The sequence below is a fragment of the Nerophis ophidion genome, linkage group LG22 (genome assembly GCF_033978795.1).
Source record: "Nerophis ophidion isolate RoL-2023_Sa linkage group LG22, RoL_Noph_v1.0, whole genome shotgun sequence".
Classification (NCBI taxonomy): domain Eukaryota; kingdom Metazoa; phylum Chordata; class Actinopteri; order Syngnathiformes; family Syngnathidae; genus Nerophis; species Nerophis ophidion.
This window is the reverse complement of record NC_084632.1, coordinates 38163594-38181888: the sequence shown is the minus strand read 5'-3', so window position 1 is coordinate 38181888 and position 18295 is coordinate 38163594. Positions and strand designations below refer to the sequence as shown.

At 43.0% G+C, this 18295-nt stretch overlaps 1 protein-coding gene across 1 annotated transcript in view; it reads left to right on the top strand.

Moving 5' to 3' along the window:
• The window catches only part of LOC133540835 (BMP/retinoic acid-inducible neural-specific protein 3-like), a 217294-nt gene that overhangs the window by 82278 nt on the left and 116721 nt on the right, over positions 1–18295 (top strand). The window contains exon 3 of the mRNA XM_061883792.1: positions 3684–3874. Within this exon, the coding sequence (XP_061739776.1) occupies positions 3684–3874 (191 nt within the window). The remainder of the gene's footprint in view (positions 1–3683; positions 3875–18295) is intronic.

Here is an 18295-nt window from a genome sequence, read left to right as displayed (position 1 = left end):
AAACTCAGGCCCGCGGGCCTCCAGATTTTACCGGGAGACTCCCGAAGTTCAGTGAACCTCCCGAAAATCTCCCGGGGCAACCATTCTCCCGAATATCTTCCGATTTCCACCCTTGACAACACTATTAGGGGCGTGAATTAAAGCCACTGCCGTTAACTTTTTCTACAATCTGTCGTCACGTCCGCTTTTCCTTCCAATCGGTCAAGTCACTTAATTTATGCGGCTAGTACACACATTCAAGTGAATGCAAAGCATACTTGGTCAACAGCCATGCAGGTCACACTGAGGGTGGCCGTATAGACAACTTTAACACTGTTACAAATATGCGCCACACTGTGAACCCACACCAAACAAGAATGACAAACACATCTGCACCGTAACACAACAGAACAACTACCCAGAACCCCTTGCAGCACTAACTCTTCCAGGACACTACGATATCCAACACTAGTAACATGTAACAAAATAAATCTAATAATAGATAATAATCAAATAACCTTGTTCTTTGTGCAGAAATCTGGATGTGTTCCAAACAGAAATGTGAGATAAAATCGGACTGCCGATATTATCGGCGGATAACTGCTTTAAAATGTAGTATCGTAAATTATCGGTTTCAAAAAGTAAAATATATGACTTTTTAAAACGCCGTTGTGTACACGGACGTAGGGAGAAGTACACCTTAAGGCACTGCCTTTACGTGGTGGCCCAGTCACATAGTATTTATGGCTTTTCACAGACATAAGTGAATGCACGGCATACTTGGTCAACAGCCATGCAGGTCACACTGAGGGTGGCCGTATAAACAACTTTAAGACTGTTACAAATATGCGCCACACTTTGAACCCACACCAAACAAGAATAACAAACACATTTTTTTGAGAACATCTGCACCGTAACACAACAGAACAATTACCCGGAACCCCTTGCAGCACTAACTCCTCCGGGACACTACAATATACAACACTAGTAACATGTCACGAAAAAAATCTAATAATAGATAATAATCAAAAACCTTGTTCTTTTTGCAGAAATCTGGATGTGTTCCAAATAGAAATGTCCGATAAATGCTTTAAAATGTAGTATCGTAAATTATCAGTTTCAAAAAGTAAAATATATGACCTTTTAAAATGCCGCTGTGTACACGGTAGTAGGAAGAAGTACAGAGCGCCAATACACCTTAAGGCACTGCCTTTGCGGTCACATAGTATTTATGGCTTTTCACACACATAAGTGAATGCAAAGCATACTTGGTCAACAGCCATGCAGGTCACACTGAGGGTGGCCGTATAAACAACTTTAACACTGTTACAAATATGCGCCACACTGTGAACCCACACCAAACAAGAATGACAAACACATTTTTGGAGAACATCTGCACCGTAACACAACAGAACAACTACCCAGAACCCCTTGCAGCATTAACTCTTCCGGGAAACTACAATATACAACACTAGTAACATGTCACGAAAAAAATCTAATAATAGATAATAATCAAAAACCTTGTTCTTTTTGCAGAAATCTGGATGTGTTCCAAATAGAAATGTCCGATAAAATCGGACTGCCGATATTATCGGCCGATAAGTGCTTTAAAATTTAGTATCGTAAATTATCGGTTTCAAAAAGTAAAATATATGACTTTTTAAAACCCCTCTGTGTACACGGACGTAGGGAGAAGTACAGAGCGCCATGACACCTTAAGGCACTGCCTTTGGGGAGTGGCCCAGTCATATTGTATTTACGGCATACTTGGTCATCAGCCATGCAGGTCACACTGAGGGTGGCCGTAAAAACAACTTTAACACGGTTACAAATATGTGCCACACTGCGAACCCACACCAAACAAGAGTGTCAAACACATATTTGGGGAGAACAACATAAACACAACAGAACAAATACCCAGAACCCCTTGCAGCATTAACTCTTGGGGATACTACAAACCCCGCCCACCTCATTGTTATTTTATTTTCAAATGTATTAGCCTGTGGAAAAAGTTAATGTTGATATTTATCTCAGAAGGCTGTAAATAGACAAGAGGCATTCAATGTTTTATTTTAATTTAATTTAATATACCATTGATGATTTTTCGTTTTTTTTTTTTAAGTTTATTTTGCACTATTAAGTTATATAAGCGTTGCTTGTTCCAAATGCAGTGTTGAAAGCAATTCAGTGTAGCAAACTGAGCAATAATTGACATTTTATTCAAGCACTTTCTCTTGCTACTTCAAGGCTTGAATGTTTGATTCATTTGTTATTGTAATTTTATTTTCAAATGTATTTTTAGCCCATGGAAAATGTGATATTTACCTCAGAAGGCTGAAAATAGAAAAGAGGCATTCCATTTTTATTGAAATCTTATTTGATATGGCATTGGTATTTTGTAATTATTATTGTTATTATTATTTGAAACTGGATTTTACATGTCACTATAAAGTTATATAAGCTTTGCTTGTTCAATATTCAATGCAAAACTTGTTTGGGTCCCTATTAAAAGGTTCATTTGTTCAACCTTGGCCCGTGGTTTTGGTCAGTTTTAAAATTTAGCCCACTTTGTATTTAGATTATGCTCTTTTTGTCACACATAAAATACTGTTGTCAAAGGGGGGATCATGAACGTGCATTTTTATTTTTCATACAAACCCCGTTTCCATATGATTTTGGAAATTGTGTTAGAAGTAAATATAAACAGAATACAATGATTTCCAAATCCTTTTCAACCCATATTCAACTGAATGCACTAAAAAGACAACATAATTGATATTCAAACTCATAAACTGTATTTATTTTTTGCAACAAATAATCAACTTAGAATTTCATGGCTGCAACACGTGCCGAAGTAGTTGGGAAAGGGCATGTTCACCACTGTGTTACATCACCTTTTCTTTTAACAACACTCAATAAACGTTTGGGAACTGAGGAAACTAATTGTTGAAGCTTTGAAAGTGGAATTCATTCCCATTCTTGTTTTATGTAGAGCTTCAGTCGTTCAACAGTCCGGGTTCTCCGCTTCATAATGCGCCACACATTTTCGATGGGAGACAGGTCTGGACTGCAGGCGGGCCAGGAAAGTACCCGCACTCTTTTTTTACGAAGCCACGCTGTTGTAACACTTGCTGAATGGGGCTTGGCATTGTCTTGCTGAAATAAGCAGGGGCGTCTTTGATGGCAGCATATGTTGTTCCAAAACCTGTATGTACCTTTCAGCATTAAATAAGTGTTTGATGTGCATTCCTCAACTTTATCAGTATTTATAGCCACCTTTCCCAACTTCTTTGTCACGTGTTGCTGGCATAAAATTCTAAAGTTAATGATTATTTGCAAAAAATAAAAAATGTTAATCAGTTTGAACATCAAATATGTTGTCTTTGTAGCATATTCAACTGAATATGGGTTGAAAATGATTTGCAAATCATTGTATTCCGTTTATATTTACATCAACCATTTCCCAACTCATATGGAAACGGGGATTGTACTATACTGCTTTATATTTGTTAAATGATCAGTGCAACAATTCTTACATTTTAAGACACTTTGACACCATGGGCATTAATTCAGTACCAAACCTTAGCTTGGTCTTCAGTTAAGTGTTTTGTCAACCCAATACTCTGTTCTAGTGCTTCTAACAAACCTGCTCAGTACGTACAGTACCATGACATTTTGTCTTGATTTGTTTTTTTTATGTCCAGGGAGTTTGGAAGATGGAAAGTAAACAATTTGGCTGCAGAGAGAAGAGATTTCTCAGAGTCTCCGTTACCTTTAACGTCCGAGTTCATCAGGAATATCCGACTCCTCGGCCGCAGACCCACCACCCAGATGATCACTGACAACCTGATCCGGAAGTATGGTACTCACTTCTTGTTGTCAGCCACACTTGGAGGTAAACAAAGGATTATTTTTGTTTAAGAATGTTCGTCTTGACCGTACTTAGTATTTATGGGTTATTTGTGTTTAACACAAATGTTTAAACGGATGCACTGTAGCAGCTTCAATGGTTTCAAGAGTTCAAGAGTCTTTCCACAACAGAAAATGTAGAGAAAACAGTGTACAAGAATACTTAAACATGCTATTGCATTCTTCTGCTGTCCCCGCTATAACTAGTTTTCGAGTGAATAGCTTGTTTATGTACCAAAATTAGGTTTTTTATATGTTTATAGGCGTCCATCCATCCATTTTCGATACCCCTTATCCTCCCTAGGGTTGCGGGTTAGCTGCAGCCAGTCTGGGGTACACCCCAGCCATGAAATATTCAAACGGACCACCTGTATTGTCGCGTAATTTTTGCACATCGTGTAGTAATGTGTGCATTTGATTTATTTATGCATTAATTGGGACAGGACTATCATGAACTTTGTATTAGCAATCCATTAAAAACTTAAATCAAGCAATAAATCATAACCCGACCACACACGTGACCTACAAAAAAGACTATATGTGCCACACTGTGAAACCACACCAAACAAGAATGACAAACACATTTTGGGAGAACATCCGCACTGTAACACAACAAAAAACACAACAGAACAAATACCCAGAACCCTTTGCAGCATTAACTCTCCCGGGACGCTACAATATACACCCCCAGCTACCACCAAACTCTGCGCCACCCCCCCATCCCCATCCACCTCAAACCCCCACAATTCGGAGAGGGGTTTATTTATTGATTTATTTATGCATTTATCGGGACAGGTCTATCGTGAACTTTGTATTAGCAATCCATTAAAAACTTAAATCAAGCAATAAATCATAACCCAACCACACACGTGACCTACAAAAAAGACTATGTGCCACACTGTGAAACCACACCGAACAAGAATGACAAACACATTTTGGGAGAACATCCGCATTGTAACACAACAGAACAAATACCCAGAACCCTTTGCAGCACTAACTCTTCCGTGACGCTACAGTATACACCCCCAGCTACCACCAAACTCTGCGCCCCCTCAACCCCGCCCACCTCAAACCTCCACCCTTCCCTGACCAGATATCTAAATCCCTAGTTTGATTGACGTAAACTGTTCTTAATTAACTAATCGATATCACATTGTTTACGTGTCTACTAAAGATTTAATTAACTTATGATGTCTCGGGTGTGATTCACCACAATAGGGCCCCACAGCACACTGGATTCCAGTTCTTTGAAATACTAAAACACTGGATATTGTTCAGATAAGTTCCGTTTCAGAACTGGCACACAAAGCTGGCTAACTGTCGTCAGCCAATTGCAGAGCACATATTGACAAACAACCATTCACACTGAAATTCATACCCATTAATATTTTAGAGTCTTCAATTCACCTTCGACCCACATTCCAAAAATATGCATTTGTAGCCATGAAATATTGAAACGGACCACCTGTATTGTCGCATAATTTTTGCACATCGTGTAGCAGTGTGTGCATTTGATTTATTTATGCATTTATCGGGACAGGTCTATCGTGAACTTTGTATTAGCAATCCATACCAACTTAAATCAAGCAATAAATCATAACCTAACCACACAAGTGACCTACAAAAAAGGCTGATACAGCTCTGACTGGTCCAATGTATGTGAAAAAAACACTAACAACAACTACAGCTTCACTTCACTGCCGAGCAACCGTGAACACGACAATAAGTCGCCAACGGAGCAATACAGAGTTATCAGAAGTGGAACCGGACTTTAAAGCGTTATTAGGAATTCTACAGAACAATGTAAATGAGGTTTGAAGCAATGTCAACTGTTAAGGTCTTGGTCAAGTGGGGGTGATCCCAGGATGCAGAGACGGGAGACTAAGTGGAATTACAAAAATGAAAACATTTAATTAGACAAAAAGGGATAACTAAGGGCGATGGGGCAGAAATGCACACCATGAAATCTGAACAAATTAGGTTCCTCAGAGGTCGGCAGGAGAAAGGGCCAGGGCACACTGAGCAGGGTAAGAGTCCAACAAAAGTAATTCTACAGAGGTTTGAAGCGATGTCAACTGTTAAGGTCTTGGTCAAGTGGGGGTGACGTCAGACAAGGTGGAATATTACAAAAATGAAAACATTTAATTAGACAAAAAGAGATAACTAAGGGCGGTGGGGCAGAAACGCACACCATGAAATCTGGACAAAATTTGTCCCCCAGAGGTCGGCAGGAGAAAGGGCCAGGGCACACTGAGCAGGGTAAGAGTCCAACAAAAATAATCATTTTACCTCAAGGGGAATAGGAAATAAACACAGGAGAGGTTAGAGAATTTAGGACAAAGTAACGAAAACATACCAGGTCTGGTGAAGCAGGTGCATGCACGGGAGGAGTTCTGGATACAATAACCGGCAAGGCCAAGCTGACAGTGACGAGCCTAAATACTGGTGTGCTAATTGCGAGCAGGTGTGCCTCAAAGTCCGCCCCTCGCCGAGGACGAATCACTAAATACACAGGTGCAGACAAATGAGAAGGAAGGAAAACACTAAAAACACAACAGTCAATCTATTATGTACAAAGGGATCTCCCAGAACAGATCATCAGAGAGAGAACATAATATTGTGGACTGGTCCAATGTACGTGAAAAAAAAACACTAACAACTCCAACGGCTTCACTTCACTGCTGAGCAACCGTGAACACGACGAGAAGTTGCCAACAAAGCAATACAGAGTCATCAGAAGTGGAACCGGACTTTAAAGCGCTATTAGGAATTCTACAGAACAATGTAAATGAGGTTTGAAGCGATGTCAACTGTTAAGGTCTTGGACAAGTGGGGGTGACCCCAGGATGCAGAGACGGGAGACAAGGTGGAATTACAAAAATGAAAACATTTAATTAGACAAAAAGGAATAACTAAGGGCGATGGGGCAGAAACGCACACCATGAAATCTGGACAAAATGGGTCCCTCAGAGGTCGGCAGGAGAAAGGGCCAGGGCACACTGAGCAGGGTAAGAGTCCAACAAAAGTAATCATTTCACCTCAAGGGGACTAGGAAATAAACACAGAAGAGGTTAGGTAATTTAGGACAAAGTAGAGAAAACATACCAGTTCTGGATACAATAACCGGCAAGGCCAAGCTGACAGATACGAGCTTAAATACTAGTGTGCTAATTGCGAGCAGGTGTGCCTCAAAGTCCGCCCCTCGCCGAGGACGAATCACTAGATACACAGGTGCAGACAAATGAGATGGCAGGAAAACACTTAAAACACAACAGTCAACAATCTCCAAGAACAGGTGATCTATTATGTACAAAGGGATCTCCCAGAACAGATCATCAGAGAGAGATAACATAATATTGTGGACTGGTCCAATGTACGTGAAAAAAAAAAACACTAACAACTCCAACGGCTTCACTTCACTGCTGAACAACCGTGAACACGACGAGAAGTCGCCAACAAAGCAATACAGAGTCATCAGAAGTGGAACCGGACTTTAAAGCGTTATTAGGAATTCTACAGGACAATGTAAATGAGGTTTGAAGCGATGTCAACTGTTAAGGTCTTGGTCAGGTGGGGGTGACCCCAGGATGCAGAGACGGGAGACTAAGTGGAATTACAAAAATGAAAACATTTAATTAGACAAAAAGGGATAACTAAGGGCGATGGGGCAGAAATGCACACCATGAAATCTGAACAAATTAGGTTCCTCAGAGGTCGGCAGGAGAAAGGGCCAGGGCACACTGAGCAGGGTAAGAGTCCAACAAAAGTAATCCTTTTACCTCAGGGAGACTAGGAAATAAACACAGGAGAGGTTAGAGAATTTAGGGACAAAGTAGCGAAAACTTACCAGGTCTGGTGAAGCAGGTGCATGCACGAGAGGAGTTCTGGATACAATAACCGGCAAGGCCAAGCTGACAGTGACGAGCTTAAATACTGGTGTGCTAATTGCGAGCAGGTGTGCCTCAAAGTCCGCCTCTCGCCGAGGACGAATCACTAAATACACAGGTGCAGACAAATGAGAAGGAAGGAAAACACTAAAAACACAACAGTCAACAATCTCCAAGAACAGGTGATCTATTATGTACAAAAGGATCTCCCAGAACAGATCATCAGAGAGAGAACATAATATTGTGGACTGGTCCAATGTACATGAAAAAAACCCCACTACCAACTCCAACGGCTTCACTTCACTGCTGAGCAACCGTGAACATGACGAGAAGTCGCCAACAAAGCAATACAGAGTCATCAGAAGTGGAACCGGACTTTAAAGCGTTATTAGGAATTCTACAGAACAATGTAAATGAGGTTTGAAGCAATGTCAACTGTTAAGGTCTTGGTCAAGTGGGGGATGACCCCAGTATGCAGAGACGGGAGACTAAGTGGAATTACAAAAATGAAAACATTTAATTAGACAAAAAGGGATAACTAAGGGCGATGGGGCAGAAATGCACACCATGAAATCTGAACAAATTAGGTTCCTCAGAGGTCGGCAGGAGAAAGGGCCAGGGCACACTGAGCAGGGTAAGAGTCCAACAAAAGTAATCATTTTACCTCAAGGAGACTAGGAAATAAACACAGAAGAGGTTAGGTAATTTAGGACAAAGTAGAGAAAACATACCAGTTCTGGATACAATAACCGGCAAGGCCAAGCTGACAGATACGAGCTTAAATACTAGTGTGCTAATTGCGAGCAGGTGTGCCTCAAAGTCCGCCCCTCGCCGAGGACGAATCACTAGATACACAGGTGCAGACAAATGAGAAGGAAGGAAAACACTCAAAACACAACAGTCAATAATTTCCAAGAACAGGTGATCAATGGTGTACAAAAGGATCTCCCAGAACAGATCATCAGAGAGAGAACATAATATTGTGGACTGGTCCAATTTACGTGAAAAAAACCCCACTAACAACTCCAACGGCTTCACTTCACTGCTGAGCAACCGTGAACACGACGAGATGTCGCCAACAAAGCAATACAGAGTCATCAGAAGTGGAACCGGACTTTAAAGCGTTATTAGGAATTCTACAGAACAATTTAAATGAGGTTTGAAGCGATGTCAACTGTTAAGGTATTGGTCAGGTGGGGCTGACCCCAGGATGCAGAGACGGGAGACAAGGGGGAATTACAAAAATGAAAACATTTAATTAGACAAAAAGGGATAACTAAGGGCGATGGGGCAGAAACGCACACCATGAAATCTGAACAAATTAGGTTCCTCAGAGGTCGGCAGGAGAAAGGGCCAGGGCACACTGAGCAGGGTAAGAGTCCAACAAAAGTAATCATTTTACGTCAAGGGGACTAGAAAATAAACACAGAAGAGGTTAGGTAATTTAGGACAAAGCAGAGAAAACATACCAGTTCTGGATACAATAACCGGCAAGGCCAAGCTGACAGATACGAGCTTAAATACTAGTGTGCTAATTGCGAGCAGGTGTGCCTTAAGGTCCGCCCCTCGCCGAGGACGAATCACTAAATACACAGGTGCAGACAAATGAGAAGAAGGAAAACATTAAAAACACAACGGTCAAGAATTTCCAAGAACAGGTGATCAATGGTGTGCAAAGAGATCTCCCAGGACAGATCATCAGAGAGAGAACATAATATTGTGGACTGGTCCAATTTACGTGAAAAAAAACCCACTAACAACTCCAACGGCTTCACTTCACTGCTGAGCAACCGTGAACACGACGAGATGTCGCCAACAAAGCAATACAGAGTCATCAGAAGTGGAACCGGACTTTAAAGCGTTATTAGGAATTCTACAGAACAATTTAAATGAGGTTTGAAGCGATGTCAACTGTTAAGGTCTTGGTCAGGTGGGGCTGACCCCAGGATGCAGAGACGGGAGACAAGGGGGAATTACAAAAATGAAAACATTTAATTAGACAAAAAGGGATAACTAAGGGCGATGGGGCAGAAATGCACACCATGAAATCTGAACAAATTAGGTTCCTCAGAGGTCGGCAGGAGAAAGGGCCAGGGCACACTGAGCAGGGTAAGAGTCCAACAAAAGTAATCATTTTACGTCAAGGGGACTAAAAAATAAACACAGAAGAGGTTAGGTAATTTTAGGACAAAGCAGAGAAAACATACCAGTTCTGGATACAATAACCGGCAAGGCCAAGCTGACAGATACGAGCTTAAATACTAGTGTGCTAATTGCGAGCAGGTGTGCCTTAAGGTCCGCCCCTCGCCGAGGACGAATCACTAAATACACAGGTGCAGACAAATGAGAAGGCAGGAAAACACTCAAAACACAACAGTCAAGAATTTCCAAGAACAGGTGATCAATGGTGTGCAAAGGGATCTCCCAGAACAGATCTTCAGAGAGAGAACATAATCTTGTGATGATATGATGGCATTCAGAAAGTTCCGAGAAGATATAAAGATTTTCAGTAAAGACAAAACAGCATTGAAACGGAAGGAGGAGAGTGCAACATTGCGCCAACAGTCATATGCCAAGCAGCAAGACAACACCCACTGGGACAATAGCGGTGTTGTGGAGAACATTAAAATGGAGATAGCAGCGGTGTGCCAACAGTTGCAACTAGATGACACTGATTTGAAGAACTCCAGGGAGGAAATGGCTGCATTGAGGCAACAGCCAGACAACAAGATATCACCAATCTGGGGGATATCAGTGTTTTGGAAAACATCAAAGAAGAAACGGATCAGCTCACTTGACAGACTGACATCATCATTGAAGGACTACGCATCAATCCTTGACAATCGTTGACCTACTCAGTGGTCTAGTGGTTAAAGTGTCCGCCCTGAGATCGGTAAGTCATGAGTTCATACCCCGGCCAAGTCGTACCAAAGACTGTAAAAATGGGACCCATTACCTCCCTGCTTGGCACTCAGCATCAAGGGTTGGAATTGGGTTTAAATCACCAAAAATGATTGACAGCCACCGGTGCCGCTCACTGCTCCCCTCACCCCCCAGGGGCTGAACAAGGGGATAGGTCAATTGCAGAAGATTCACCACACCTAGTGTGTGTGTGACAATCATTGGTACTTTAACTAACTGTTAACTTTAACTTAAGAGCAGTTGACAATAGAGGAGAACCAGACGACAACAGAGCAACAGGTGGTCAACTTTCTGCAAAGAAAGAGAATTAATGTCGATATTAACACTTGATGCGTACATTTCACTGAATAAAAGAGGCAACAAAACCACGTCAGTCATCATCGGGAAGGTCGCCAACAGGAAATCCAAAATGGCATTGCTGACACAAGGACAGAAATCTGAAGAGAAAAAATGCGTACATGAAAAAATCTGCTAAATCTTCATCAAACTGAATGGGGGTCCAGAAGGTGGAGTAGTTGTTGTCAAAGACATTAAGGATCTGGACAAATATTGAAACTCCCAAAGCAACAACAACCATAATGGAGTCTGACGGAAAACAAACATCGACGATCAACGATGAAATCACAATGTTCCAAGGGATTTCCGAACAAAAATATCTGTACATAATCATAGGGCAACACAATTAGTAAACTGAAATGTATGGAACTGATAACCTTCAGCAGCATAGATCAACATAGTCCGTAATTAGAGAAGGATATAGATCCAGATACAATTGTTTTCTTTCATACTAGGAATGATTGTGTTTATTATATAGACAAACAATATAACGGACAACAAACTGTCGATTATTGTGAAGTGAATTATATTTATATAGCGCTTTTCTCTAATGACTCAAAGCGCTTTACATAGTGAAACCCAATATCCAAGTTACATTTAAACCAGTGTGGGTGGCACTGGGAGCAGGTGGGTAAAGTGTCTTGCCCAAGGACACAACGGCAGTGACTAGGATGGCAGAAGCGGGAATCGAACCTGCATCCCTCAAGTTGCTGGCACGGCCGCTCTACCAACCGAGCTATGCCGCCCCATTATTCATCTATACAGCAGAAGTTTGTATGTGTGTTCCAACTATGGTGGGATCACACTCCTCAGCCTTCCCGGTAAGGTCTATTCAGGTGTACTGGAGAGGAGGCTACGCCGGATAGTCGAACCTCGGATTCAGGAGGAACAGTGTGGTTTTTGGACACTAGAGGAACATATATTTTAATAAAGACTTAAACACATTTTGGGAGAACATCTGCACCGTAACACAACAATATGCGACACACTGTGAAGTGAAGTGAATTATATTTATATAGCGCTTTTTTCCCTGCTTAGGCTGCGTCCCCCAACCTTGGATAAACCGAAGAATATTTTTTAAATAGGCATATTTACAACAATCATTGGTACTTTAACTTTAATATATTCTGCACGTGACGGCAACAAACAAGCACAACCTCCCACTTTAAGATGAAGTGAAGTGAATTATATTTATATAGAGCGTTTTCCGTTCGGGCTCCAGTACTCTGGAATGCCCTCCCGGTAACAGTTCGAGATGCTACCTCAGTAGAAACATTTAAGTCTCACCTTAAAACTCATCTGTATACTCTAGCCTTTAAATAGACCTCCTTTTTAGACCAGTTGATCTGCCGCTTCTTTTCTTTCTCCTATGTCCCCCCCTCCCTTGTGGAGGGGGTCCGGTCCGATGACCATGGATGAAGTACTGACTGTCCAGAGTCGAGACCCAGGATGGACCGCTCGTCGGGACCCAGGATGGACCGCTCGCCTGTATCGGTTGGTGTCATCTCTACGCTGCTGATCCGCTTGAGATGGTTTCCTGTGGACGGGACTCTCACTGCTGTCTTGGAGCCACTATGGATTGAACTTTCACAGTATCATGTTAGACCCGCTCGACATCCATTGCTTTCGGTCCCCTAGAGGGGGGGGGGGTTGCCCACATCTGAGGTCCTCTCCAAGGTTTCTCATAGTCAGCATTGTCACTGGCGTCCCACTGGATGTGAATTCTCCCTGCCCACTGGGTGTGAGTTTTCCTTGCCCTTTTGTGGGTTCTTCCGAGGATGTTGTAGTCGTAATGATTTGTGCAGTCCTTTGAGACATTTGTGATTTGGGGCTATATAAATAAACATTGATTGATTGATTGATATAGCGCTTTTCTCAAAGTGACTCAAAGCACTTTACATAGTGAAACCCAATATCTGAGTTACATTTAAACCAGTATGGGTGGCACTGGGAGCAGGTGGGTCAAGTATTTTGCGCAAGGACACAACAGCAGTGACTAGGATGGCTGAAGTGGGGATCGAACCTGGAACCCACAAGTTGCTGGCACGGCCGCTCTACCAACTGAGCTATACCGCCATTATTAAAAAAAAAAAACATTCAGCGAAGCTAATATCCCATATGATTTGTGGCTTTATTTTGTATAACGGACCAAACTCGCCACAAAATTAACTACAACAAGATTGATTTTTCAAAAATTATTTTAAAGATTGAAAGTCGCCATCAATCCCACGTGGGAGCTCGGCCCCGAAGCACCCGCGGGATCGGCGCCTATGACACTAACTACAGTTTGCGTCCACTCTGACCTTGCTGAACTCAAAGGCACTTGCAGCCTTTGACCTTTGGAGACCGCATAAGCGGAGGGATGGGTGACTGTGTGTTGCATATTTCTTGGTGTTAAAGATTTCTCTCCAGGCCGGATGTTAAGTGTGGTTACAATTCCAATGCTAATTCAGAAATATGATAATCACAACTGGAGGTAAAACAAATCAGCACCCTATAACAAAGATCACACACTGAACATTCACATTAGGATCCCTTGATAAAGTGAGGAGTATAGTGAGAGTAGTTAATAAGTTTTTGTGTGGTATACAAATAACTGACTTACTGTATCATTCCACATTGCAATTAAATGCCACTGGAGTCATAGTATGAAAGAGCTTATTTTCTCAGCATCTCTTACATAAAAAAACAGCCATTAATTGGCCTGCTGTGGAAATGTTTAAATGAGATTGCAGTGAAACAATTCATTTGTTCAAAGACTTTTAAAGGTTAGGTAAACCATGAACTTGACTCGGAACACGTCGCAGGTTAGCAGGAGGGAAAGTGACACTGTGATTGTCCGCAGATAGAAGGCACTGCTTAAGAGTGCAGCATGGTCAGAGAGTGCTATGTGTGCTTCCCCTCGGTAGTTGCTGCGCCACTGTGAACCCACACCAAACTATATGCGCCACACCGTGAACCCACACCAAATCATATGCGACACACTGTGAACCCATACCATGAATTGATTAACGTGGACCCCGACTTAAACAAGTTGAAAAACTTATTCGGGTGTTACCATTTAGTGGTCAATTGTACGGAATATGTACTGTACTGTGCAATCTACTAATAAAAGTATCAATCAACCAATCAATCAACACCAAACTATATGCGCCACGCTGTGAACCCACACAAAATTATATGTGCCACACTGTGAAACCACACCATACAAGAATGACAAACACATTTTGGGAGAACATCTGCACCGTAACTTAACTATATGCGCCACACTGTGAACCCACACCGAACTATATGCGCCACACTGTGAACCCACACTAAACTATACGCGCCACACTGTGAACCCACACCAAACAAGAATGACAAACACATTTCGGGAGAACATCTGCACCGTAACACAACTATATGCGACACACCGTGAACCCACACCAAACTATATGCGCCAGAGTGTGAACCCACACAAAACAATATATACAAAACTGTGAAACCACACCAAACAAGAATGAAAAACACATTTTGGGAGAACATCTGCACCGTACCACAACTGTATGCACCACACTGTGAACCCACACCAGACAAGATTTACAAACACATTTTGGGAGAACATCTGCACCGTAACACAACTATATGCGCCACACTGTGAACCCACACCGAACTATATGCGCCACACTGTGAACCCACACAAAACTATATGTGCCACACTGTGAAACCACACCATACAAGAATGACAAACACATTTTGGGAGAACATCTGCACCGTAACACAACTATATGCGCCACACTGTGAACCCCCACCGAACTATATGCGCCACACTGTGAACCCACACTAAACTATACGCGCCACACTGTGAACCCACACCAAACGAGAATGACAAACACATTTCGGGAGAACATCCGCACCGTAACACAACTATATGCGACACACCGTGAACCCACACCAAACTATACGCGCCAGACTGTGAACCCGCCAAACTGTGAAACCACACCAAACAAGAATGAAAAACACATTTTGGGAGAACATCTGCACCGTAACACAATTAAATGCGGCACACCGTGAACCCACACCAAACTATATGCGCCAGAGTGTGAACCCACACCAAACAATATATGCCACACTGTGAAACCACACCAAACAAGAATGAAAAACACATTTTGGGAGAACATCTGCACCGTAACACAACTATATGCACCACACTGTGAACCCACACCAAACTATATGTGCTACACTGTGAATCCACACTAAACTATATGCGCCACACCGTGAACCCACACCAAACTATATGCGCCACACTGTGAACCCACACTAAACTATATGTGCCACACTGTGAACCCACACCAAACTATATGCGCCACACTGTGAACCCACACCAAACTATATGCGCCACACGGTGAACCCACACCAAACTATATGTGCCACACTGTGAACCCACACCAAACAAGAATGACAAACACATTCTGGGAGAACATCTACACCGTAACACAACAATATGCGACGCATTGTGAACCCACACCAAACTATATGCGCCACACTGTGAACTCACACTAAACTATATGTGCCACACTGTGAACCCACACCAAACTATATGCGCCACACTGTGAACCCACACCAAACCATATGCACTACACTAAGAACCCACACTAAACTATATGTGCCACACTGTGAACCCACACCAAACTGTATGTGCCACACTGTGAACCCACACATAACAAGAATGACAAACAGATTTCAGCAGAACATCCGCACCGTAACACGACTATATGCGCCGCACTATGAAACCCACACCAAACTATATGCGCCACACCATGAACCCACACCAAACTATATGCGCCACACTGTGAGCCCACACCAAACCATATGCGCCACACTGTGAACCCAAACCAAACTATATGCGCCACACTGTGAACCCACACCAAACTATATGTGCCACACTGTGAAACCACACCAAACAAGAATGACAAACACATTTTGGGAGAACATCCGCACTGTAACACAACAAAAACACAACAGAACAAATACCCAAAACCCGTTGCAGCACTAACTCTTCCGGGAAACTACAATATACCCCCACCCCCTCCCAACCCCACCTCACACGCCAAAGAGGCTCGGGCAAATTTTGCAAAGTAGAAACACTTGTCAATTACTTTAGCCCTGACTGTTGGCTGGAACATGGTTACCATTGTTAGTGGCCGCACACACAATGCGGCTCCACCGCCCACCTGGGCTCTCTGGCTCCCGGCCAATACTTAGTGGTATAAAATGAGGAGAGTGAGGAGTTTGCATTGGACCCCTGCCAGATATACGTCTGTGCGCTTCTCGATGGATAGTCCCCTGCATACCAAAAATAACAGATGGACGCATTAAATTAATAAATAAATTGCGGTATTAAGTAGGCGCCCTTCAACAGCCAAGACAAACTGGCCAGATGCATTAACACTGCATTATGTTGTGAATTACGATGTGCAGGGCCTTGAAGGCCCCTTTAAAGTAAAGAGAATACTGAAGGTGCTGCATTCTGTGATCAGTAGCTACTCATGCGTATGACGTAGGGAGAAATATGCAGTACTCATCCACTTTTGTCATTAAGGGCTCATTTTGTGCATTTACACAATATGTACTGCATGTATCCTCTGGTGAATACAGCAGAAGGTGGGTTTTTAAGTGATGCCATCCATCCATCCATCCATTTTTCTACCACTTGTCCCTCTCGGAGTGGCGGGGTTGCTGGAGCCTGTCCAAGCCACTTTCCGGCGGCTGGAACAACACAAATAGACACAGGGTTCATACGTGTTAAGGTATTAGTCAAGTAGGGGTGACCCCAGGATGCAGAGACAGGAGATAAGGTGGAATCACATAAACGGAAAAAAAATTAATTGGACAAAAAGGGATAAGTGAAGTGAATTGTGTGAAGTGAATTATATTTATGGGCTTCACGGTGGCAGAGGGGTTAGTGCGTCTGCCTCACAATACGAAGGTCCTGCAGTCCTGGGTTCAAATCCAGGCTCGGGATCTTTCTGTGTGGAGTTTGCATGTTCTCCCCGTGAGTGCGTGGGTTCCCTCCGGGTACTCCGGCTTCCTCCCACTTCCAAAGACATGCACCTGGGGATAGGTTGATTGGCAACACTAAAATGGCCCTAGTGTGTGAATGTGAGTGTGAATGTTGTCTGTCTATCTGTGTTGGCCCTGCGATGAGGTGGCGACTTGTCCAGGGTGTACCCCGCCTTCCGCCCGATTGTAGCTGAGATAGGCGCCAGCGCCCCCCGCGTCCCCGAAAGGGAATAAGCAGTAGAAAATGGATGAATGGTTGGATGATTTATATTTATATAGCGCTTTTCTCTAGTGACTCAAAGCGCTTTACATAGTGAAACCCAATATCAAAGTTACATTTAAACCAGTGTGGTTGGGACTGGGAGCACGTAGGTAAAGTGACTAGGATGGCGGAAGCGGGAATCGAACCTGCAACCCTGAAGTTGCTGGCACGGCCACTCTACCAACCGAGCTATACCGCCCCTAAAACTAAGGGCAATGGGGCAGAAACGCACACCATGAAATCTGGAGAGGATAGGTTCCTCAGAGGTCGACAGGGGAAAGGGTCAGGGCACACTGAGTAGGGTAAGAGTCCAACAAAAGTAGTATTTTTACTTCAGGGGGATTAGGAAATAAGCACACAGGAGTTTAGGGAATTCAGGACAAAGTAGCGAAAACATACCAGGTTTGGGGAAGCAGGTGCATGCACGACAGGTGTTCTGGAGACAATAACCGGCGAGGGCAAGCTGACAGTGACGGGCCTAAATTCCGGTGTGCTGTTTGACAAAGGAAAAGGCAGACAAAGGGGAAGGCAGGAAAACACTAAAAACATGTTATACAGGTGCTTAAAAAACCTTGAAAATGTTTAGATTTTAATGTTGTGTTTTCAAGGTTTGAAGAATGCTTGAATTTTTGGGTGACGTGCTTGGAAATGCTTGGAAATGTTCGTCATAATATCTCGGCTGTCCGACTACAACCATCCATCCATCCATCCATTTCCTACCGCTTATTCCCTGAGCCTATCTCAGCTACAATCGGGCGGAAGGCACAATCAGACAGTCCGTTACTCCATATTCTCTGAGCACTGGTTGGGCAAACTCCCATGCACCCTCCAGGACCCTGCCGAGAGTATAGAGCTGGTCCAGGACGAAAACCACACGGTTCCTCCTGAATCCGAGGTTCGACTATCCGGCTTGGTCCGCATTTCCGGCAGTAAGTCGGACACACTTTACCAGTGAGGA